The 25,022-nt window shown below is 43.1% G+C and overlaps 1 protein-coding gene across 1 annotated transcript in view; it reads left to right on the forward strand.

The window, feature by feature from the left end:
• Positions 1–25,022, forward strand: part of ZNF423 (zinc finger protein 423) — a 394,330-nt gene that overhangs the window by 340,790 nt on the left and 28,518 nt on the right. The window contains exon 7 of the mRNA XM_082271171.1: positions 5,718–5,833. Coding sequence (XP_082127297.1) covers positions 5,718–5,833 — 116 coding nt within the window. The remainder of the gene's footprint in view (positions 1–5,717; positions 5,834–25,022) is intronic.

The raw sequence follows: 25,022 nt of genomic DNA on the forward strand, positions 1-25,022 counted from the left end.
AGCAGGTACTCTGAGGGGCGCTATTGCGCTAGGGGGATACACATAAAAAAAAAAAAGAGGTATTTTTTATTTAAAAAAAAAAAATTTTTGTTTTTTCTGGCAGAGGTGTCCTGAATTAACATGGACCCTGCCACTCATGTATCTCCACCGGATCCCCTCGAGGTGTCTGCAGGATCCTCCAGCACCCCACTGACGGTTGAATCATTGTCAGCTATTATGGAAACTTTTGTGTCCCGGGTGGAAGTGGCTTGTCAGGGACAAGGGCGCAAGAAAGCGACCCCCGCCTAACCCCTTATTATCTGAAACTTCGGATTCAGAATCTGAGCCTATTTCTGCAGTTGCAGGTACTTCATCTGGGATTGGTGTCTCGGGTACTGTCTTTTCAGACAGTGAGGAGGATGTTTCGGCATCAGCCATAGCCCGAGGGGAAGCGTTGGTAAACGCACTCATTGTATCTGTTCAAGAAACCTTAAGATTACAGGGTATTCCGTCGGAAATAGCTGAAACTGAAATCCCCTTTGGGACTAAAAAACGCATCAAAGTAGCGAAGGTTTTTCCATTGCCCAAATGTTTTGGCAATCCAATCAAAGAAGAATGGAGTCTGCCAAAACGCACTTATGCTATTTCTAAACGCATTAACAGGCGTTATCCGTTTGAGGAAACCCTCATTAAGAAATGGACAGAACCACCTGTGGTGGATTCACCAATTGCTAGATTGAATAAAGCCACGGTTATTCCTTTAGAAGACGCCCCGTCTTTTAAAGATCCAGTGGATCGCAAGATAGAAGCTATGTCTCGCACCATGTTTTCCTTGATTGGATCAGCTTTCAGACCAATAATTGCTATTGGACTGGTTTCGCAGACTGTAACTGAATGGACCAAGTGGTTGCGTCGGGACTTAGAAGAAGTCCCTCAGGCGGTATCAGATTTGTTGGAACAAATGATACAGGGGTTACAGTTTGTGTGTGATGCGGCGTTAGACGCCACTCCATTATTGGCGCGAGCATCAGTTTCAGCAGTGGTTCTCAGGCGTACAATGTGGCTAAAAGGTTGGTTAGCCGACCAAGGTTCCAAAAAAGCATTGGCTAATATCCCCTTTTTAGGAGAGCGTCTATTTGGAGCCAACTTAGATGAGATCATTAAGGATCTCACGGGTGGAAAGAGCACCTTTTTACCGCAAAATGTTAAGGGTAAAGGAACTCGTCAAAGACGAGGGCCTTCTTTCTCTGCTCACAAAAAGTTTTTTCGTCCCGCGGGTGGAAAAAATTAAGTCCTCCAAAGCTCCTTCAGGAGGCTTCAGGGGACGTTGGTCGGGCAAGCAAAAGCCCGCCCCCTCCAGACCTGAAGATAAATCGTCCAAAGCCTGAAGGTGCGCCCCCACCCATAACTGGGGTGGGGGGACGTCTTCGCCGGTTCCCGGATCCATGGCTTTCCAGAATCCCGGACAAGTGGGTTTGCGAAGTCATAAGGTCAGGGTACAAGATCGAGTTTCGATCTCTCCCACCGGCGCAATTCTTCCCTTCCAATATCCGACTATCCCCGGATCGTCTAGAAGATCTGCGGAGAGCAGTCACGGATTTACTACAACAAGGAGTGGTAGTCCACGTTCCTTGGACAGAACGTTTTCAGGGGTTTTATTCTAACCTATTTACAATACCCAGGAAAGAGGGCAAAGTGCGTCCAATTCTGGACTTAAGGGCACTCAATTCCTTTCTCAACATAAGAAAATTCAAGATGGAATCCATTCGCACAGTAGCAGCCTTCCTGCATCCAGGGGATGTCCTAGCGTCCATAGACATCAAGGACGCCTATCTTCACATTCCCATTTTCGCAGGACATCAGCGGTTTCTACGCTTTTCCGTAGAAGAGAACCACTATCAGTTTGTGGCGTTACCTTTCGGTCTCGCCACGGCTCCTCAGGTCTTCACGAAGGTGTTGGCCCCAATGTTGGCACTACTGCACCAAAGAGGCATATCGATTCTAGGTTACCTAGACGATCTCCTGCTTCATGCAGAGTCTCCTCAGACCCTGCTACAAAACATAGAAATTACTATAATTTCTTTACAGGAATTCGGGTGGCTGGTGAACCAGCAAAAGTCATTTCTGGTTCCCACCCAGAGGCTCGAATATCTGGGTCTAATTCTAGACACAGTCAGGACAAGAGTTTTCCTTCCGGTAGGGAAACTTCGGAAGATTCAATCAGCAGTCCAGTTGTTACTATCCAACAGCTGGTCTTCTCTTCGAACTTGCATGAGGGTTCTGGGGTTGATGGTGGCTTCCTTCGAAGCAGTCCCATTTGCCCAGTCCCATACCCGAATTCTTCAGCAAGAGATTCTTCTCAGATGGAATCGGAATCCGGAATCCCTGGACAATCGGATCCGATTGAGCAAACAGACCAGAGAGTCTCTGGTCTGGTGGCTTCGGTCTCCGATGCTCAGCCAGGGAAGGTCAGTTATCTGTCCAGGGACTTTGGTCCCCGGAAGAATCCAGGTTGCCGATAAATGTATTGGAACTGAGAGCGATCAGACTTTGTCTGATTCACTGGACCGAGCAGCTCCAGGGCAGCCCGGTTCGAATCCAGTCGGACAACGCCACGGCCGTGGCTTATGTCAATCACCAGGGGGGCACCAAGAGTGTCCGAGCGGCCAAGGAAGTGGCTTGCATTCTTCGCTGGGCGGAACGATTTGTTCCAGCGATCTCTGCGGTGTTCATTCCGGGGCTGGAAAATTGGCAGGCAGATTATCTCAGCCGTCAGACTCTGGATCAGGGGGAATGGTCCCTCCATCCAGAAGTTTTCCACCAGTTGTGCCTACGTTGGGGCACCCCGGATGTGGATCTGTTGGCATCACGATTCAACAGGAAAGTACAGAGATTCGTGGCTCGCTCCCGCGATCCTCTAGCAGAGACCGCAGACGCACTGATCGCCCCGTGGGGGCAATACCAGCTAATGTATGCCTTCCCTCCTCTCGGGTTACTGCCAAGACTTCTTCGCAGGATAGAGGAGGAAGGAATTCCAGAAATCCTGGTAGCTCCGGACTGGCCTTGCCGAGCGTGGTACGCCGACTTGGTCAGACTGGTGGCGGACGTCCCATGGAGACTTCCTCTCAGGGAGGACCTACTGTCTCAGGGACCGATCTTCCATCCTGCTTTACGATCGCTGGCTTTAACGGCCTGGCTATTGAGACCCAGGTGCTGAAGGACAAGGGTTTGTCAGCTTCAGTTATTCCTACTCTAGTTAAAGCAAGGAAAGCGACTTCCAGAAAGATTTATCATCGCACATGGAAGTCCTACATTGCATGGTGTGAACCTCTGGGGTTCCGTCCACGGTCTTATTCGGTTAGTCGAATATTAGCTTTTCTGCAACAAGGGGTTGAGCAGAAACTGGCCTTGAGTACTATCAAGGGTCAGGTCTCAGCCTTAGCTATCTTCTTTCAGAAGCCTTTGGCTACTCATTCCTTGGTGCGGAATTTCATTCAGGGGGTGCGACATCTGGCTCCGCCAGTGCGCGTGCCGTTACCACCCTGGGATCTTAATTTAGTATTGTCGGTTCTTCAGAAACCTCCCTTTGAAGATATTAGGGAGATTCCTCTACCTACGTTGTCCCAGAAGGTGGCCTTCCTGGTGGCTATCACTTTTGCACGCAGGGTGTTAGAACTGGCCGCATTATCTTGTCGTTCCCCATATCTGGTGGTTCATAGAGATAAGGTGGTTCTTCGTCCGAATCCATCCTTCCTACCAAAAGTGGTTTCAGAATTTCATCTGAATGAAGAAATTGTATTACCTTCCCTGTGTCCTAAGCCCAGTAATCCTCGGGAGTTTGCTTTGCACTCCTTGGATGTGGTCCGGGCGATCAGGGTATACTTGAAAACGACAGACTCGTTTCGCAAGACGGATTCACTTTTTGTGGTCCCGGATGGACCCAAAAAGGGGTTGCCTGCATCTGCCGCGACTATTTCCAAATGGATCAGACAGACGGTGGTACAGGCTTATTCTATTAAGGGTCGGGAGCCCCCGTTCCCTGTTAAGGCGCACTCCACTCGGGCACTTAGTGCGTCATGGGCCTTTCGCCATCAGGCATCAGTGGTCCAGGTGTGCAAGGCCGCTACCTGGTCGTCGGTGCATACCTTTACAAAACATAAAAAGTTGATGTAATGGCATCGTCTGATGCCTCGTTTGGCCACAAGGTTTTGCAGGCCGCCATTTGAGGAGACCAGTGGTCTACCTCGAGGGTTTTTTTCCGTTGGAATTTTTGAGTCTCATTCTTTGTTTATAATGAGCCTTTAAAACTTCTAGTTTGGCACCGGTTGGGCCTTCTAGATTGGATTTTGATTTCTGTCAATCCCACCCCTCATTTGTGGCACTGCTTCTGGATGTCCCAGTTCTTGTGAATCAAGAAGACTACGTCTGTCAATGAGCGACAGAGAAAATCAGATTTTTGTAAGATCTTACCGTAAAATCCTTTTCTCTTAGCTCATTGACAGACGTAGTACCCGCCCCTCTATCATTGAGTTGGGTTGGGTTAAATTCTCTGTTGCTGCTTTGTGACAGAACTGATGCCTTGTAGCAGAGAGAGGGAGGATATACCCTCTGGGACTGCCCCTAGGGTGGAGCCAGAACGTTTTTTCTTTTCTGCCTAGTCCTACTCCTGCGGAGACAACATAACCCAGTTCTTGTGAATCAAGAAGACTACGTCTGTCAATGAGCTAAGAGAAAAGGATTTTACGGTAAGATCTTACAAAAATCCGATTTTTTAAATTTTTAGTACATTATTTCTTAGCTCAGGAAGGCCTCCAATGAATCCCTTCTGTTGGTTTTATTTTAATTTTCCTTTGAGATGATGAACTTTTTACACCCCAACCGAAGTTATCTTGAGCAGTAAGTTTAGCTGTAGATGAACTGATGTTTCCCTGATAATGAGGGTTGAGGATACATGTCTGTTCTTTGTAGCTTCAGGAACCACTGGCAATAATCATGTGACAGCACATACATAGGTAATGCCTTATTTCCCCCTTTACTGAGGGAGTCATAACAAACGCATCCAATATCAGAAGTGCTTATTGTCACCTCCTCTCCTGTCACATGAGGCCTTCACAGTGAAGTGGGTTTGGACCTTTCCCTTGAAAACGACACTCTGATTCCTCTTGTGAAATGTGTGCAGGCATTTCAAAGAGTAACTCCACTCAGCCTGTACTGACTTAACAAAACAAATCAAGTAATGGTAGCTACGTACAGTACATTGCTCTGTATATTAGTATTGAGTTTGTTAATAAAGGGGAGTTGCGCTCTAATATTGGTGTACAAAACCAATTCTCAGCATCAATGAGTTTTGCAAAGGATGAGTACTTTTCTTTCTTGATTAGGCTGATTTGCTAAGGGATAAAAGAATGTTCACACAATAAATTGTATGACGATTCGCTTTTATCTATCCAATCATGCAAAATCCTTGTTTCCTTATTTCTTCTGCACTTGATTGGATGATCAAATTGGACTATCACACAATTCATTTTCTAAACTCTCTCAAATCCTTTAGTAGATCAACCTCCATGCATTTAAATTTCCTTTATCGGACACAGAAAACTTGGATTGCCATTTTAAAAGCCAATACTTTGAGCATCAATTTGATATTTTCTTTGTGATAGGACTTTATCTTTAATAATTGTGACTGTTATTTATACTGATGACCTAAATTTGATTCTAATCCTCTCTCTATGTTTTAGTTTTTGTACAGGCAAATAAGTTACAACAGCATATATTTGCAGTTCATGGGCAAGAGGATAAGATCTACGATTGTTCCCAATGCCCGCAGAAGTTCTTCTTTCAGACAGAGCTTCAGGTAAACCTTTTTGAATATTTATGTTGTGAACTTTTTTGAGACTTTTATTTTATGCCTATCCATACCTAGTCTTTAAATCTAAAACGTATGCTGGAAACGAAGGAAGTATGTAAAGACATTGAATCTGTTGCTTTGTATTAAATATTCGTACTGTCACATTTAGGAGGTGTGAATGCAGGAGATGTTTGCCACAAAGAAAAGTTAAGTTGTAGAGATACAGATCAGGCAGGCCACAGTGAGGATTGTAAAGAATGTTAAATCCTGACAATGAAGTTTATTTTTGCCCCCTTTTGGTCTGTTGAATATTATTTTTTTTAAAATATTTTGTTATATCTGTTTGATAAGTTTAGTACCTGTTACTCCTGCCAGAAATCCTGTGCGCTGGTAACTTCCTTTTCTGACTGTCATCGGTTAGCATTATTCCCAGCTATCTCTGTGGACTTTAAAATGTCACATATGTTACGGGGAAGCAGAAAAAGGAAGGTGCTTTTTGTAGTTCTAAAACCATTCCTGCCATAGTCTGTGACAATGCTGCTCTTTCATATACAGTATTGTGAATGAGTTTCACCCTGGAAAAAAAGATGGTTACTGGCTGGATCTTCAGGTTGGAGGAAAGAAAAAAAAAATCCACCACATCTAGTGATTGGCAAGCTGCAATATATTACATTTTTAACCTTGGCAATGGCGACAGGAAAAAAAAATCTATATTTTTAATTAACGCACATCACAAACTGTAGGTTTAAAATACTATCTTGTGCACAAAATTCTCCATGCACAGTTTAATTACTGATGAGAAATTATTAGACAGTTATAAAACAAACTTTTTTTTACTAGCATGTTAACTTAAAGTGTTACTAAACCCACAACAGTAAAATCAGTCTTTATACGCTGCAAAGCATGCTTTTTATACTCACTGTGGAGCCTAAGGGGTTAATCCTCTATATTGTGTAAAGAAGGCTGTTTGATCCTGTCGTCTCTGATCCTCCCCTTCTTCCGCAAGTCCCCAAACCATCTCCTGAACAGAGCCATGGGGGCAAGCTGCACATGCTCTGTTTTAGTGTGTATTGCTAGAGAGTTTTTGTTTTCTTGGGAGACTGCATGTGATCAGCACTGTCCAGACAGGGTCAGGGGTCCTGCAGCCTCATAGGACTGTCAGGGGAGAATGAAAACTCCTCCTACAAGCTTTAACCAGACACTGATAAAAGTCACTAGACTGCTGTAACTGCTAATGAGAAAAGGTATTTTGCAGTTTATATTTATTAAAACTATTGCATTTCCATGTACTGTGGTAGAACATATATAGTGAATGCAGGCTCCTGGGTTTAGTAACACTTTAACAATGATTACCAATGCAAAGCATTTCTGCTTAATACCAAAGAATGAGACACAAACAGTACATATTAATAAGCCCTTGTTCACAATTCTCATGCTTCTGCTGTTGTACTACAATGCATGACAATGGAAAATACATTGTTTTCTGCTGTGCCCATTCACACCTATGCAACTTTCTGCAGTGCAATTTTCAAAAAAAGTGCAGGTGCTTCTTTTGGTGCAACATAGTTTTTGGCCCCATAGACCCCATGGCGCCCCCATGGAAATGCATTAAAAATTAGCGGACGTGATTAAGCTAACTTTGGGCACATTTGTATGCATAACAATTAGTCTTCATCCTCTAGCAACATCTACTATAAGCAGGCTGCAGATAAAATGGAGAGAGCACATCAGATAACGCTGATACAGCTGGTGCGTGAAAGGGCATTGCTTTATGACCCTAAGGACAAGAATCACTGCATGTGGGAGAGGGCATGGAATGACATTGTCCATGCAGCATGTTGATTGGGTTGGTTACCCAGTCTCACTTTAACTGTGGCTGCTCCCGAAAAAAAAAAAAGAAATGACTTAGAGGACATGACTGATAAGTACCACAACTACATATCCCAACACAACAGAGAGGAAGCAGATAAAATGAAAAAATACACTTGATGTCACAGCAGATATTGCTTGTCATTGGCCAAATCTCTATTAGTTGTCCATTTGGTGTTCAGGGGAATGTTGTCTCTGGAAACTAGATGTATTGTGTGACGATATCTCATTTAATGTGTGACGATATCTCATTTAATGTGTGACGATATCTAATTTAATGTGTGACGATATCTCATTTAAAACCAACCTAGTATCATCCAAAGTTCCTGAAGTGTCCTCTCCGGGGATAAAGCTGGCCATAGATGGATAGAATTTTTAACAAAAATACTTAAAAAATTGTATGAACTTTCTTAGAATATTCTTTTTCTAATTATTAGTGGGTCAAATTGATATTTATTTTCAACCACAGTGATGAGATAATTTGAAAGAGCTGGATGGAAAATTATTCTCAAATAAATAATTTTCTAACGGTGTATGTGGTTTTCGTTCAGTAAAGTCCATTCTTTCCAAAGTCAAATGTTAAAAGCAAATCAAATGTTCTGAAAATCTTTGTATGGAATTTCGTAAGACTTTTACAAAGATTTTTTATTTAAAATTCCATTCATCTATAGCCAGCTTTACACTTGCTCTGGCATTCCAAATTGCCACTTGTGTTAACATTATACATGAAAAACCACACCAACTCACCTACGTTTGGCTGCAAAATGATATATTTAATGCGATAATAAACCCAAAAGCAAACATTTATTTTGCAGCTTACCAATTCTTAGATGTTATGGCTGCAATCGTTTTCTTCTTTAGGATTTTTTTATTTTATTTTTTGGCCAGTAGGTTTGTTGTTTTTTCAAAAGAACAAGCTCTCATGCAGATGTAGCAATTAAAGGGATGAGACAAACTATTTGCCACTGACAGTGGTGCTTATAATGTTCAGCTTTTATTTATTTATGTAAACCTTTATCTCAAAAAGAACAACACTATTAGCTGTAAGTGCTTGTGAAGTGTTAGCTGGAGTTCAGCTTCAATCTGTAAAATTATCTAAATTTGCCAGTACATTTAACACTCCCCTACCCCCAGATTAGCAAAGCTGCTGTCTAAAGGTGCCTCTGTGCTCCTTCATCCAGAGTGAAGGCACTCTAATACAGGAGGAGTGTTACTGGCAAAATCACCAGGTGAAAACAGAAAGAAAAAAGCCTAAAAAAGAAAACGAATGCAGCCATCACATCTAATGATTGGTCACCTGCAATATAATACATTTTTGGTTTTGTGTTGAATACCACTTTAAAGATGAACTTTACCCTACCTAATACAAATGAAATTTAAAACCCCTATTAATTGCCCCTAAATGAAAATAAAAAAATATACAATTACTAGTCCATAGAGTTGTTGTCTTCCTTGCACCGCTAAACTCTTGCGCCACCCCCTAAAATGAGATCTGCCACACGCACAGACTGCTGCAGTCCCTTGGACCTGGCAGAGACCTGCTGGGGTATGCTCCTGCATGGGATCCTGCCAGCTGCCTCAGTGTAAGACATAGTAATCAGGGTGGCAGCAGGTGGCCAGAAACATCATCTTTGGATAGGTAAGGATTCAGGAAAATAAAAAGAAAATGAACTGCAATTGTATAGGAGGGAGAGTGGAGTAGGCAGGACAAAGGATGTTATTTAAATGGATTATTGTCCGCTGTACCCAATTGCCAATCAGTGACGTACCCGTATGTTGCTGGACTTCAAGTGATTATACCAGGATGATGCCTACAGCTGCGAGACCCCCCCCCCCTTCTGCGGCTTGCTCTGGCTCTCCTGTCCCACCGGTGTTTTGAATGCTTTTAAGGGCAGACGAGGGGTTTGGTGAATTCCATTATTTGTGACGGCAATATAAGTGATCAATAAAAAAAAAAAAAATGAAAGAAACAGTGTGAAAATTAGAAAAATTATTATTAAAAAGAAAAAAATATATAAATATGATCACGCCCCCGTCCCCCTATGCTAGTGCACAAAGGTGAATGCGCACAATAGTCCTGCATGCACACAAACAGCGATCGTCCCACACTTGAGGTTTCACTGCAAACTTCAGATTATGGACTTGTAATTCTAGCACCAGACCTCCTCTGGAAGTCTAACGTGGTAACCTGTAAAGGCTTTTAAAGTGTCGTCTATGGATAGTAAAATAATTGTCTTTTGTTGCTGTTGCATAGGCGAGTGCAATTTTAAAGCATGACATGTTTGGTATCTATTTACTCAGCGTAACATCATCTTTAATATCTTACAAAAAAATTATGTTTTTTTTTGTTTTTTTTAATTAAAATTTTCAAAAGTGAATGTTTTCCCAAAAGAAATCGCATGTGAATTACCATGTGACATAAAAAAATTGCAAAACCCACCAATTTATTTTCTAGGACCTCTCTCTCTCTCTCTCTCTATATATATATATATATATATATATATATATATATATATATATATATATATATATATATAATATTTGGGGGTTCTAAGTAGTTTTCTAGCAAAAAATACTGATTGTTGCATGTAAACAAAAAGTGGCAGAAAAGGTTTTACAGGAACATAATGTAGGAGTCGGCAGTAAGGAATCCTGTGCTCATGCTAATCTAATTAGGAGACAAGAGGACACTGCAAATAACAAACCGGTTTACCTCCTGAACTCTATACATACATACTGTTGACTGGTTTTGCTTATACGGTATATTCATATATCTATTGCTACTTCTTATATTAATTACACATCTTTTTTCTCCTGGGCATTGTATTTCTTACAATATGAATATATTTTACTGTTGCCTTGGTAGTAATGGAAGATGTTGAGAGAGGAAGGGTATAATGTTGTTTATCCAGCAACATTTGCATGCTTCCTACAAGCCTACTGATGCATATAAACACTGCCTATCCCTCTGACTGCTCACATAAATGACCTCCGCATTAGAAAAAGTCTGTGCATCAGAGCAGACCACATTTCCGCTGTACAGCTCCACTGTGTATGGGGTCGACATTTCACACTGATTTTTTTTAGCGTAAAATTAACTAATTGTGTACATTATAGGTTCCATGTCATTAAAACAAATACTTGATCCTGTTATTTTAAAATGTCTGCTGTATTCACTTCCTTTCCTCGCTAATACTTCCCTAGGGTCTGTTAAAGCCTCTTTTGTTTTTCGGTTGACATCTGTACAGCAGGTACCGTTTTAAGAATTAGATCAAGTCAGTGTAAATCATTTGTGCATCAGCCCAATACAGATAAGCTGCATTGATTGGTCACAGAGCAAAAAGTGTTTCTGTTCACCTCATGTGCCTCGCCTCTTATTTGGTGGTAATCCATATAAGTGAGCCCTGTGTTAGATATTCTCATAGGAGATTAGGCACTCTGCTGCATCCACTCATCCAGAAGCTGCTTTTAACATTAGGCCTTATTTTTTATCACAAGACATTCATGTTCTCACATGCATGAGTAATATGAACCTAGTTTTTATTTATGTACATATGGCTATCCAATAATACAGGAACACAAAGAGCTGCTGCCGCTCAGGTGTGAGCACCGAGATCCTCAAACATCGGATGCACGTCTGGTCCGCAACCCAAGCAATGTCCAAAAAACAGGAAAAGTAGACTGCACTCCGACATGAAGATCGATGGACTTTATTAGTAAAATTGTAATCCAAACATAACAGACATCAAGGACAACCAACAGAAGCAGTTGACGCGTTTCACAAACTAAATTTGCTTAGTCATAACTTAGTCATTCACAAACTAAATTTACTTAGTCATAACTTAGTCATTCACAAACTAAATTTGCTTAGTCATAACTGAGTCATTCACAAACTAAATTTGCTTAGTCATAACTGAGTCATTCACAAACTAAATTTTCTTAGTCATTCACAAACTAAATTTGCTTAGTCATAACTGAGTCATAACTCAGTTATGACTAAGCAAATTTAGTTTGTGAAACGCGTCAACTGCTTCTGTTCTTTGTCCTGGATGTCTGTTATGTTTGGATTACAATTTAACTAATAAAGTCCATCGATCTTCATGTCAGAGTGCAGTCTACTTTTCCTGTTCTTATCCAATAATACAGCCAAATGAGGCTCAGAGTCCAACCGCCCTAGAATAGAATAGGGTACCTTCAAACAATAGGGATTTTAACTCCATTTCACAGTGCAAACAGCTTAATCAGTTACCTACCACAGATTTACTGCGGCAGGCAGCCGCTCCTGGGCAAAGCAACGTAGGTGTACGTCGCTCGCTTTCAGGAGGCTAGGGGGCGAGCGCGCGATGTCGGCGGCACGCTCCCGCCCCCACTCGTCAGCGGGGAAGTCAATGTGTGTGTCAGGTGGCTTTGATTGCCGCCTGACACCCGCGATCGTTCCCCGCTGAGAGAGAAGGAAGGTCGGCTGTTGTAAAAACACTTGACCGTCCTTCTCCCTGGGATGACCACAGAGCTCATGTGATCCTGCTATATAGGATCGCATGTCTCTATGGTCATCTCAGAAGCCACGCCCCCCCCCACAGTTAGAATCACTCCCCTAGGCTCACATTTAACCCCTTGATCACCCACAGAGTTAACCCCTTCCCTGCCAGTGTCATTATTACAGTAACAGTGCATATTTTTAGCACTGATTACTGTAGTAATGTCACTGGTACCCCCAAAAGTGTCTAAAATTTCAGGGGTCTGATCTGTCCGCCGCAATGTCGCAGTCCTTCAAAAAATCGCAGATCGCCGCCATTACTAGTAAAAAAAAATCAGAAAAAAAACAATAAAAATGACATAAATCTTTCCCGTAGTTAGTAGACACGATAACTTGTGTGCAAACCAAACAAAATACGCTTATTGCGATTTTTTTTTTTTTACCAAAAAATATATAGCAGAAAACAAATTGGCCTAAAATGTTAAAAAAATTTGGATTTTTAATTTTTTTTTTTATGGAAATGTCATATAGCAGAATGTGAAAAATATTGGGGTTTTTTTTTTCAAAATTGTCGTTTTTTTTTTGTTTATAGCGCAAAAACTAAAAATCGCATAGGTGATCAAATACCACCAAAATAAAGCTCTATTTGTGGGTAAAAAAGGACACAAATTTACGCGCATAAACGACCGTGCAATTGTCTGTTAAAGTAACGCAGTGCTGAATCGCAAAATAGGTCCTGGTCAGGAAGGAGGCAAATCCTTCCGGTCTTAAAGTGGTTAAAGTGGTTCAAAGGGCTCTCTGCCTTCTGCATTTACCTGACCCCCATCTCGATCCAGCAATGTGCATGAGAGCAGCTTCTCTCCCAGATCTCTCTCTCTCCTAATTGGCTCACATGGCAGCAGGATCCTTTGGCTCCATCTTCTGTCAATCACAGCCAGTTAGCCAAGGCAGAGAGGGGGATGATGGAGCCGAGCTGCACTTCATGTTTGAATGGGCACACAGAGCGCGGCTAGGGAGCAAAGCCTGCTCGAGTGCCCCCATAGCAAGAGGCTTGAAATTGGGGGCACTCAGCAGGGAGAAGGGGGCAGGACCACCAGCGGGGGACCCAAAAAGAGGGTAGGGGCTGCTCTGTGCAAAACTATTGCACAGAGCAGGTAAGTAAAACATGTTTTTTTTTTTTAATTATTTCCTTTTAGAATCACTTTAATCCACAGCTGAAGTGCATATCAGGTATCTTTTTTTTTTTCTTGCCAAGGGATTCATTTTTCATTGAATTAGATTAATCTAATCCTGAGATTTACACTGCCAGACCTACATCTTGGAGACCGGACTTTTTTTCTGCTGCAGTTAAACCATTACAGCTAGGTCACCTCCCTGCCTCCAGCCTGTGATTGGATAGTATAGAAATAGCAGACTGTGTGTTTCTACCTGGATTTTCATGTCAATATATTTAGCCCACCTAATTGACTCCTAATGCTCCTCTCCCAGACTGTGCTCTAATGTACAGGACATTATAATATAATATAAAAAACAAAATAATATAACATCTAATTCAGGCACAGTACTATGATTGGGTTTGAAAATATGTTTTTTAAATGACTGACTTCACCCATTTTAGTAAGCATTAGCCTTGATTGCAGTTGAAGTAGTGTTACAGTTGGTCTTTTTTGAAAATACTACGTTAATGAAGAGCAGTGTGATTGCCAGAATTGTGGACACCCATGCAATGTGATTCAGGTGCGGGAAAAAATGGTTCTGCACCATTATGGTGCGGATGCGATGTGCACAAAATGTATGGTGATGTGCACAGGAATGCGGTGCGATTCCTGTGCGAATCACATGCCGTGTCTGCATCACACAAGTGTGCACCCAGGCTCAATATAAATGGGCCCTTAATATGAAAAACTTCCACTAATTCTAACCAATGATCTGCCATGCTTCTCCACTCGAATGCTTAAAGTGCGTGTAAAGGCTGATTTTTTATTTATTTTTGCTTAAAACAATAAACATTTTATACTTACCTGCTCTGTGCAGTGTATTACACAGAGTAATAACTTACCTACTGTTCTGGGGTCCCCCACCAGCACTGTCACCTCCCCTATAGCAATGATGGCGAACCTTGGCACCCCAGATGTTTTGCAACTACATTTCCAATGATGTTCAACTACACTGCATCAGCATCATAGGAAATGTAGTTCCACAACATCTGGGGTGCCAAGGTTCACCATCACTGCCCTATAGTAAGCCGGCTGTTGTGGGGGCACTCGTGAGAGTGCTCTTCTGAGTTGGACTGTGTTCATCCTTTGACATACACAGTGCTGCCCTCCTTCGCCCCTGCTCCTTCTTCACAGGATTTTATTGACAGCCGCAGGAGCCAAAGGATCCTGCAGCTGCCCCTGTGCCCTTTGAATACAGGAAAAGGGGAGAGAAGAGATGCAGATGGGCACAGCGCTGATGCGCTGAAAATTATGATACTGGTCCACAGATGTTTTCTCATCATCTTATTCATTACTCAATTTTAGGCTTTGCTTGGAGTTTAGTCCTACAACTTATCCCATATCACATTTTTTGGACGATGCCATCAATTATATCAAACACTGTTGGTTAAAGTCATTAAGAGTTTGTTTGATTTTTTTTTTTTTTTGTTTTTTTAGTTGTTTATTTCTCTAGCGCTCATCGACAGACGTAGTCCTCGGTGATACACCACCTTCGGGTTATGTTACCTCCGCAGGAGCAGGACTAGACAGGAAATTAAAAAGCTCTGGCCACACCCTAGGGGCAGTCCCAGAGGGTATATCCTCTCTCTCTCTGCCTCAGCAAATCAGTTATTTTCTGTCTAGTTAGGAGTAAGGACCTAGACACCTTGCTGGGATCTTAGGTCCTGGCAAGAATTTTTTCTTAAAGGATTTTTTTTTAGACAGCTTTTTTCTCCAGTGTTCCTGTGAGATCTTCAAGCAAGAAAGCTGAACTGGGCGACGGGCTGGATGTTGAGATCCGGTGGTCACCCCAGTTCAGCCTACGAGCGCGTGCAGGCCATAGCTCCGCGCTGGGTCGGCCGCGACAAAGTCCCATTAAAGGACTGTCCACGCGAGTTAAACGTCTCGCCGAAACGCCAAAGACCATGAGTCACGGCGTCCGTATCGGTCGACAGCCCTCCCGCCCCGGTGGAGAGGGGTACTGTCAGGAGTTGGTGCCCGCCTGGTTCCGGTATGGTGAGTAGTATGTTCCCCCTTTTTCCCTGACGGGTTTTGTGGTGAACGCGGGCCCCTCTCTGTATGGTAAGAAAGAGTCCTTTCTATCCTATAACATGTCACAAATCCTCCTACTTTGAGTGTGATTTATGTGTGCAAAAGCCAGGAGGCTTGGCTTGGGAGCTAACAATCTATTGTATACATGTTTTAAAGATGTAATCTGTGGCATTCTGGGAATCTTATGGGTTAAGTATAAGCTACCTACCAGTCAGAAGCCACGGACATGTAGACTGCCTTCCAAATCAGATCTCCAGCTATTAGCAGGCCTCCCGAACGGCCACGCGGTCCGCCAGGGCCGGTACCGCCAACCACGCCATATCCCCATGCAGAGAGAGTGTTGTGTGCCCTGTAGCACACCGCTATTCAGTTTAGGCCGCCGCCATTTTTTTTGCTGGATCGCACGAGCCGCCATTTTGGCGTAGCCTCGTGTCTCCAGCATGGGGGCGGCCATGTTTGAGGTGATCCTACACCTCGTGGAGCTTGGGGGAGGCGCCGGAAGGCGTGCAGAGGGGCGGAGCCGCCTCCTTTCTTCCTGGGCAGCCAGCCAAAAGACTTCCTGTTTGTCAAGACAGCGCTGTAAGCTGTTGCAGTTTAACTCTGAGCATCAAGTGGTGAGCCTGGGGGTCTATCTCTCTCTCTCTCGATCGATAGGGATCCCTAAGCAGGTAACACTAAGGGGCTTTTTTGTGGCGCTGGGGGTCAGAAAAAAAAAAAAAAAAAAAAAGTTTTTTTCTTTACTTTTGAATTATATTATCCAGGAAGTAACTGGAGTTATTATGGACCCTGCCACACATATTCCCCCACCTGTTTCCCTCGAGGGGGCCTCGGGACCCGCCGGTGCACAGAGTATAGAGTCATTTACAGCAATTTTGGAGTCTATGGTGGCTCGGGTGGAGGCGGCCTGTCAGGGACGGGGGTCAAGGAAGCGACCCCCGCCTACCCCTATACCATCTGACACCTCTGACTCAGATTCAGAGATGGTCACGGCAGTTGCAGGTTCCTCTGCAAGGGCTGTTATCCCAGGTAAAGCCCCCTCAGACAGTGAGGAGGACGCTTCTTCTCTTGCTATAATTCAGGAAGAAGCATTGGTGGACGCACTAGTTGTGGCAGTGCAAGAAACCTTAAAACTTGAGGCTTTACCGGCAGAGGCAACTGAAACAGAGAGGCCTTTTGGGACTAATAAGCCCATCAAGACGGCGAAGGCTTTTCCTGTACCTAAATGTTTTGGTAATCAGATTAAAGGAGAATGGGAGCATTCTAAACGTACCTTTACTATTTCCAAGCGTATTGCTAGACGCTATCCGTTTGAGGAATCCATCATTAAGAAATGGACGGTACCACCAGTCGTGGATCCGCCTATTTCCAGGCTGAATAAAGCCACGGTTATTCCAGTGGAGGACACTTCGTCCTTTAAGGATCCGGTGGATCGAAAGATAGAAGCAGAGTCCCGCACTATCTTTTCTCTGATAGGGTCAGCATTTAGACCAGTAATCGTTATTGGTCTAGTTTCCCAGACACTTACGGAATGGGCGAAAATGGTACGCCAAGATCTTAGGGGAAAAGATATTCCCCAGGAGACATCTGATTTGATGGAACAGATCATACAAGGGCTACGGTTTATCTGTGACGCAGCCTTGGACACTACTCCCCTATTAGGGCATGCATCTAAGTTAGCAGTGATCCTCAGACGTGTGCTGTGGTTAAAATGCTGGTCAGCTGACCTAGGTTCCAAAAAGACCTTGACCAATCTCCCCTTTCAGGGGAATCGTCTATTTGGAGCCAACCTAGATGAAATCATTAAGGATGCCACTGGGGGCAAGAGCACTTTTTTGCCACAGGCTGCAAAAGCTAAGGGACCTCGCAACAAGCGAGGACCTTTCTTTACCGCCCATAAAGGGCGCCCGGCTGGTACTAGCGGGAAAGGCAAGACTCCTCCAGGAGGGTCCAAGAAGGGGACCAACCCAGCCAAACCCGAAGCAAAGGAGTACACAGCCTGAAGGTGCGCCCCCACCCGGTTTCAGGGTGGGGGGACGTTTTCACCGGTATTCAGGACATTAGATCGAGCATCAATCACTACTACCGGTGCGATTCTTCCCTTCCAACATTTAAGTACCACAGGAAGCAGTAGTTACCGTTCCCTGAAAAGATCTTTTCCTTTACCTTTTCCTAAGATTAGTCCCGATACCTCACAGGAATCGGATCTGGTTGACCAGATAGGCCAAGTAGCCTCTAGTCGGGTGACTTCGGTCCCTGAGGTTCAACCAGAAAAGATCACCTTTCCTGATAACTATCAGGTATCTGATAAATGTGTGGGAACAGAAAACGACCAGACTTTCTCGGATGGTCGGGGCCAGATAGCTCTAGGGACGCCTGGTTCAGATCCAATCAGCGCCAGTGGTCCTAGAAATTCTAGGCTGGCCTCCTCAAGCCGGCCTGGCCGACTTGGACATGTTAGTCGCAGACGTTCCGTGGGAACTTCGTCTCAGGGAGTGTCTGTGGTCTCAAGGACCAATTTACCTTCGTGCTTTACGGTCGCTGGTTTTAATGGCCTGGCCATTGAGACCCAAGTACTGAAGGACAGAGGTTTGTCTACTTCAGTCATTCCTACCCTTATTAAAGCAAGGAAAGCGACTTCCAGCAAAGTCTATTATCACACATGGAAGACTTATATTGCGTGGTGCGAATCTTTAGGATTTCCTCCACGTACCTATTCGGTGACTCGAATATTGGCCTTTTTGCAACAAGGGGTTGAGCAGAAGCTAGCCTTGAGCACCATCAAGGGTCAAGTTTCAGCATTAGCAATCTTCTTTCAGAAGCCTTTAGCTACCAAATCCTTGGTGTGGAATTTCATCCAGGGGGTGCGGCACCTGGCTCCTCCAGTCCGCGCGCCCTTACCGCCCTGGGATCTTAATTTTGGTTTTGTCGGTTCTACAGAAACCTCCCTTTGAAAACATCAGGGAGATTCCCTTGCTTACTCTATCCCAGAAGGTGGCCTTCTTGGTGGCTATTACTTCTGCTCGCAGGGTGTCAGAACTGGCTGCATTATCATGCCAGTCACCATACCTAGTGATTCATAGGGATAAGGTAGTACTTCATCCTAAGCCATCTTTTCTTCCCAAGGTGGTTTCAGATTTTCATCTGAATGAAGATATTGTACTACCTTCCTTGTGTCCTCAGCCCAAGCATCATCGGGAACATGCGTTGCATTCCTTAGATGTGGTTCGGGCAATCAGGGTATACCTGAAAGCTACGGAATCATTCCGTAAGACGGATTCACTTTTTGTGATCACGGATGGCCCCAGAAAGGGTTTGCCTGCATCTGCCGCGACCATTGCCAAATGGATTAGACAAACGGTGGTACAGGCTTATTCTATTAAGGGTCAGAGTCCTCCGTTCCCTGTTAGGGCGCACTCCACTCGAGCGCTCAGTACTTCCTGGGCCTTTCGCCATCAGGCGTCAGTGGTCCAGGTATGCAAGGCGGCCACCTGGTCGTCGGTACATACCTTTACAAAATTTTATAAAAATGATGTGACGGCATCGGCGGATGCCTCATTTGGCCGCAAGGTTTTGCAGGCCGCAATTTGAGGAGACCGGTGGTCTACCTCGAGGGTTTTTTCTGTTTGAAAAAAAAAAAAAATTGTTTTCTCTTTTTTTTGGTTGAGTCTCATCATTAAGGATGAGCATTGTAAACTTCTAGTTGGCACCGGTTGGGCCTTCTAGATTGGGATTTGATTTCCATTTTCCCACCCCTCAGTTGTGATACTGCTCTGGGACGTCCCGAAGGTGGTGTATCACCGAGGACTACGTCTGTCGATGAGCGCTAGAGAAAAATGGATTTTTGTAAAATCTTACCGTAAAATCCTTTTCTCTTAGCTCATCGACAGACGTAGTCCCCGCCCCTCTGTTTTGGAGTTGGGTTGGGTTAAATTCTCTAAGCACTGCTTTTTCACATAACTGATTTGCTGAGGCAGAGAGAGAGAGGATATACCCTCTGGGACTGCCCCTAGGGTGTGGCCAGAGCTTTTTAATTTCCTGTCTAGTCCTGCTCCTGCGGAGGTAACATAACCCGAAGGTGGTGTATTACCGAGGACTACGTCTGTCGATGAGCTAAGAGAAAAGGATTTTACGGTAAGATTTTACAAAAATCCATTTTTATTTATTTTAGCAGCCTTCTATTGGTGTATGCAAATTATCCACAGTGTGTGATGCTTGTGTTGTATTCTTTTTATTTCTGCCAGTGAAATAGCTAACATTTTTTGCATTTGGTTTTGACAGTATTTTGCTGTTCTACAAAAACATAATAACAAATTAAAGTTCTGGTTCAAAGCCAGTGAAATCCTGTCTTTGCTTCTGTTTTCAACTTGGTAAATACCATAAACCAATGTCCTGATTATAGTCTTAATGGCCAACTGTTTTACCCAATTAGCATTCTTAATTACACGTTTCCTAATTTCATAAGAGCTACGCATAGCAATTCTGTGCAAATATCAGCTTTCAGTGAGCTGGAAATTCAAATTTTTAACTGTGATTATGCAGTTTATATTGTGGTTTAGTATGATCGCCGTGCCGAGAGAAACATGGAGTAAGCCAGTGCATTTTTAATTTTGCATCCTTCTTTTTGGGCCAGAGACTCTGCTAGTATTTATTTTTTACTTTCTGAGCATGCAAAAAAAAAAAAAAATTCAGAGTTTATCAAATATAATCACTTTAATCTGGAATATTTCAGCCAATCGCTTGATAAAAGAGATGTCTTTTTTTTTTTTTTAACATGATTTTTTAGCCTCTTCAATACTTAAGCCTTCTTGTGCATATATTTTAGACCCTAATGAAATCATTAAATTGGTTGTAAACCTCAGACATGAAATATGAATATCCCTCTATGGCAGCAATGGCGAACCTTGGCACCCCAGATGTTTTGGGACTACATTTCCCATGATGCTCATGCACTCTGCAGTGTAGTTGAGCATCATGGGACATGTAGTTCCAAAACCTCTGGGGTGCCAAGGTTCGCCATCACTGCTTTATGGTGTGTACTTGTCTCCATCCAGAGCACTTAGTGTCATATATCTCTGATGCATCATTCCTCTCCTATTTGCATGAGTCACTTCTGACAAGTTTTCCTGGTGACAAGGAGGGAGCTCCAGCACACAGCCTGTGACTGACAGCCTTGCTCTGTTCCTGTAGGCTGTGTGAAGGAGGGTGTGTCCCTTCCTTCCAATCTGCTTTTACTGAGCTGTGCAGATAGTAACATCGGCTGCCCACCCCCTGCTTTCTGAAAGCTCAGACAAACTGTATACAATCTACTCTTTGAACAGCTGTAGAGAAGAAATTGCTGCAGATAAACAAGTACACCTTATGTAGAAGGATGTGTTTCCTCTTTGTGTATAACCTGAGGCCAGTCATTTCACTAGATATATTTAAGGGTTTACAGCCACTTTAACTTATAAATCGTTTTGTATTCTATTCTATATTTACTGTAATGTATTCATGTTATTTACCTGGAAAGGCCTCCCAAGTGAAGACTTCCAAAAACATTGAGACTGCTACTGTATGTGGTCATCTGGAAAGGGATATCCCCATTTTCAGCAGACTTTGAGCTATCGCTCGACTTACACTCTAGTATTACTCTTTGCCCCCCCTCTGGCGACTACATAAAAGGTTTGTTAGAGAACTAAGGGAGAAGTGAAGGAGCTAGGCCAATGCAGAAGAGCATTTCCACACTCCCAGAGGCCAGAATGCTATGATGGGAGGTGGATGTGCTAGAAAATGTACTTTTCCTGGAGTAGCCAAGCCTGAACTCTGCCATGTATGAGAAGAAGGTAATACTTTGTAAAGACCACCCCTTCATAGGTGGCAGCCCTGTATAGTTTTTTTAATTAAGTGTATGTCTGGGCAAAATAAAAAAGCACACGATCCAGTAAGCTCCCCCATCATTTCTTCTACACTGAAATCCCATTTATTGCTGTCACACTTGCCAAGTTCTCCTTTGTGGACTACTGAACACCTCCCCCAATCCTCCTCTACATAAGTAATAGTGTTCTGTAGTACAGCAGGGAAAAATTTACAGAAGCCTGACAACACTGCATTATAGTGCAGCAGAGGGAGCATCGCCCACTCAATACAGGAAGTTAGGAGCTCAAGTTACTTCTGGCTGATCAGCAGGTATTTTTCTGTAATGCACAGTTTTTAAGGCCCCTTTCACACATGCTGTCAATTTGTCCATTTTTTCATCCATCCATTGACAGGTAAAAAAAGGAAATCAATGCATCTCTATAGAAAAACAGATGTAAATGGATGATCATCTATTTACATCAGTTTACATCCCCAACCCTCATCATTCATTTTTTTAAACTGATCAAAGCTCTATTTTTCTTCTGTTAAAAAAACGGATGAAAAACGGATGTAAACTGACAAATGGTCAGTTTTTCATCTGTTTTTGCATTGGTAGTGAATGTAAAATAAACTGATAAAAAAAACGATGACCACTGATGAAAAACTGATGACCACTGATGAAAAACTGATGATCACTGATGAATAACTGTTGACCAGTGATGAAAAACTGAGGACCACTGATGAAAAACTGAGGACCACTTATGGACTGATGACCACTTATGAAAAACTGATGAATACTTCATCCATTTTGATATGACCGAACTGGTGAAATGAATGGTCCGCATGTGTGAAAGGGGCCTAAAGGATACGTTAACCTTTGGGAACATGTTACACATTCCACCTGCTTTTAGGGTGGAACATGTGGCATGTTCCTAATGCTGCAGCCGCTGCTCGACCCCCGCACCACCTTTACTATCATACAGAATACCAATGCTGTCAAATTTTTATAAGAAATGCCAAATATCACAGCATTGCTTTGTGATAATTCAGAGTCTACTGGCAGATCCGTGCAGTTTTTCAGAAATTTAAGCCTTCTGACACAATAGAAGCCAATACGGGGATTATTTTTGAAGAAGTGTTTTGGAAGTTGCGTGACCACTGCAGTTGCACACTGAAGTTCTAATCACAAAGTTCTGGTACAATAATTACTGGGCATATCCGTGGTTTTAAACTAAACTTGGGGTACCTACAAATCTTTGCAAAATATACAACTGCCAGGCTAAACATGGCCAGTGGCAGCATAAACATTCATTTTTAGCCACAGCTGAAGGCTGAAGCTACTTGTCTGGATGGGGTAGGCATGATCAAAATAGGTTTACTAATTGATTTCTTCCTCTTCCCTAAGAGCAGTTGACCAGTGGTCAGTCTAAATCTGACATCTAATCTCATATCTAGTCAGTATTACAGATACGTATACAGTATTTGGTCAGTTGGCGAATCCTGCCATATTGGTACTCTTCAACTAAGAAAATCTTTTGGTTCTTTTCTTTTTCTTATGTTAAAAAAATATATTTTATGTTTAAATACAGTAAGAAAAGTTGTGTTCCATAAAACATCTACATTGTTAAATTATATTAATGTTTTAGCAGCTGTTTTAATGGACAGGGAAAGCACGCAGTTCATCAAAGCAAATTATGTATGTCATGACTTCTAATTTCCACTGGCACTTTTAAAGCGCTGAAACTCGTGATTAGCATAGAAACCATTCGGAGTAAAATGACGGACTGCATTTTCTGGTTGGGGATGTAATAACAGAAGGAAACAATGTTTTGTATACCTGCCCCGATGTGTTCTGGAAAGCTGAACAGTAGCAGTATCAGCGGATCCCTGGTCACATCAATTATTTATTGTTCTTAGTGAGGTTCTTGTCTGCAGTAAAGGAGATGTAGCCTTCAACATATTATTCTGTCTGTGCTACAGTTGTTGCACATACACAAAAACAGTCTTGTGTTGTTTCATACTGTTTATAGTATTGACTTTTTGTCCTGACAAACAGGCTAAAATACCATTCATTTAATGAAACATGTTTGCTCTGAAAGGTAGTAGTAATTTTTATTGTTCAAATAAAAAGGTACTGCGGTCAACAATTTATTATGAAGACTTAAATAATTTAAAATATATGGTATATACTGCTGTAGCTTTTAAACATGAACTACATATATATATATATATATATATATATATATATATATATATATATATATGCTATACACACTCTCCTGCCACTTTATTAGGTACACCTTGCTAGTACCGGGTCAGACCCCCTTTTGCCTTCAGAACTGCGTTAATTATTCGTGGCATCGATTCAACAAGTTGTTGAAAACATTCCTCAGAGATCCACTTTGACATGATCGCATCACACAGTTGCGGCAGATTTGTCGGCTGCACATCCATAATGCGAGTCCCCCATTCCACCACATCCCAAAGGTGCTCTTTTGAATTAAAATCTGGTGAGTGTGAAGGCCATTGGACTAGACTACAATGACTTCATTGTCATGTTCAAGAAACCAGTGTTCAATGATTTGAGCTTTGTGACATGGCTCATTATCCTGCTGGAAGGAGCCATCAAGATATGGCTACACTGTAGACATAAAGGGATGGGCATGGCCAGCAACAATACTCAGGTAGGCCGTGGCTTTAAACGGTGCTCAGTTGGTACTAAGGGGCAAAATTGTGCCAAGAAAATATCCCCCACACTATTACACCACCAGCCTAAACCATTGATACAAGGCAGGATGGATCCATGCTTTTATGTTTCATCTACGACAAATTCGGACCCTACCATCTGAATGTTGCAGCAGAAATCAAGACTCATCAGACCAGGCAATGTTTTTCCAATCTTATTTTGTCCAATTTTGGTGAGCCTGTGCGAATTGTAGCCTCAGTTTTCTGTTAGCTGACAGGAGTGGAACCCAGTGTGGTCATCTGCTTCAAGGTTCGATGTGTTGTGCATTCAGAGATGGTATTCTGCATACCTTGGTTGTAACGAGTGGTTATTTGAGTTACTCTTACCTTTCTATCATCTCAAACCATTCTCCTCTGACCTCTGAAATCAGCAAGGAATTTTCCTCATAACTGCCGCTTACTGGATATTTTCTCTTTTTTGGACGATTCTCTGTAAACCCTAGAGACGGTTGTGTGTGAAAATCCCAGTAGATCAGCAGTTTTTGATATACTCAAACCAGCCCGTCTGACAACAACAACCATGCCACAGTTAAAGTCACTTAAATCCTCTTTCTTCCCCATTCTGATGCTCGGTTTGAACTTCAGCAAGTCATCGTCACCATGTCTAGATGCTTAAATGCATTGAGTTGCAGGTTGCAGCAATGTGATTGGCTGATTAGCAATTTGTGTTAGCAAGTAATTGCACAGGTGTACCTAATAAAGTGGCCGGTGAGCTTGCCAAAAGTGGATTAAAAACTCAAGGGAGCAAGGTGGGAAATTGTCGGCCGAACAGTGACATAGTAATTGTTCAGGTATTTAACTGCTTGCCGACCGCCGCACGACTATATACTGCGGCGGTCAGCCCCTCACAGGCAGAGTGACGTAGCGGTACGTCACTAGCCTGGGAGGATCTGGGGGAGCGAGCGCGCGCCGCGCTCCCGCGCGGTCACGGACCCCCCCGCGCGTGTGACCGGCGGACCCGATGTCCGCCGGCCACTCTGCGATCGGCGGGGGAGAGGGAGAAAGTCAGGCAGCTTGTGTA

Source organism: Pelophylax lessonae (genome assembly GCF_965119305.1).
Source record: "Pelophylax lessonae genome assembly, chromosome: 10".
In the NCBI taxonomy this organism is placed as follows: Eukaryota; Metazoa; Chordata; class Amphibia; order Anura; family Ranidae; genus Pelophylax; species Pelophylax lessonae.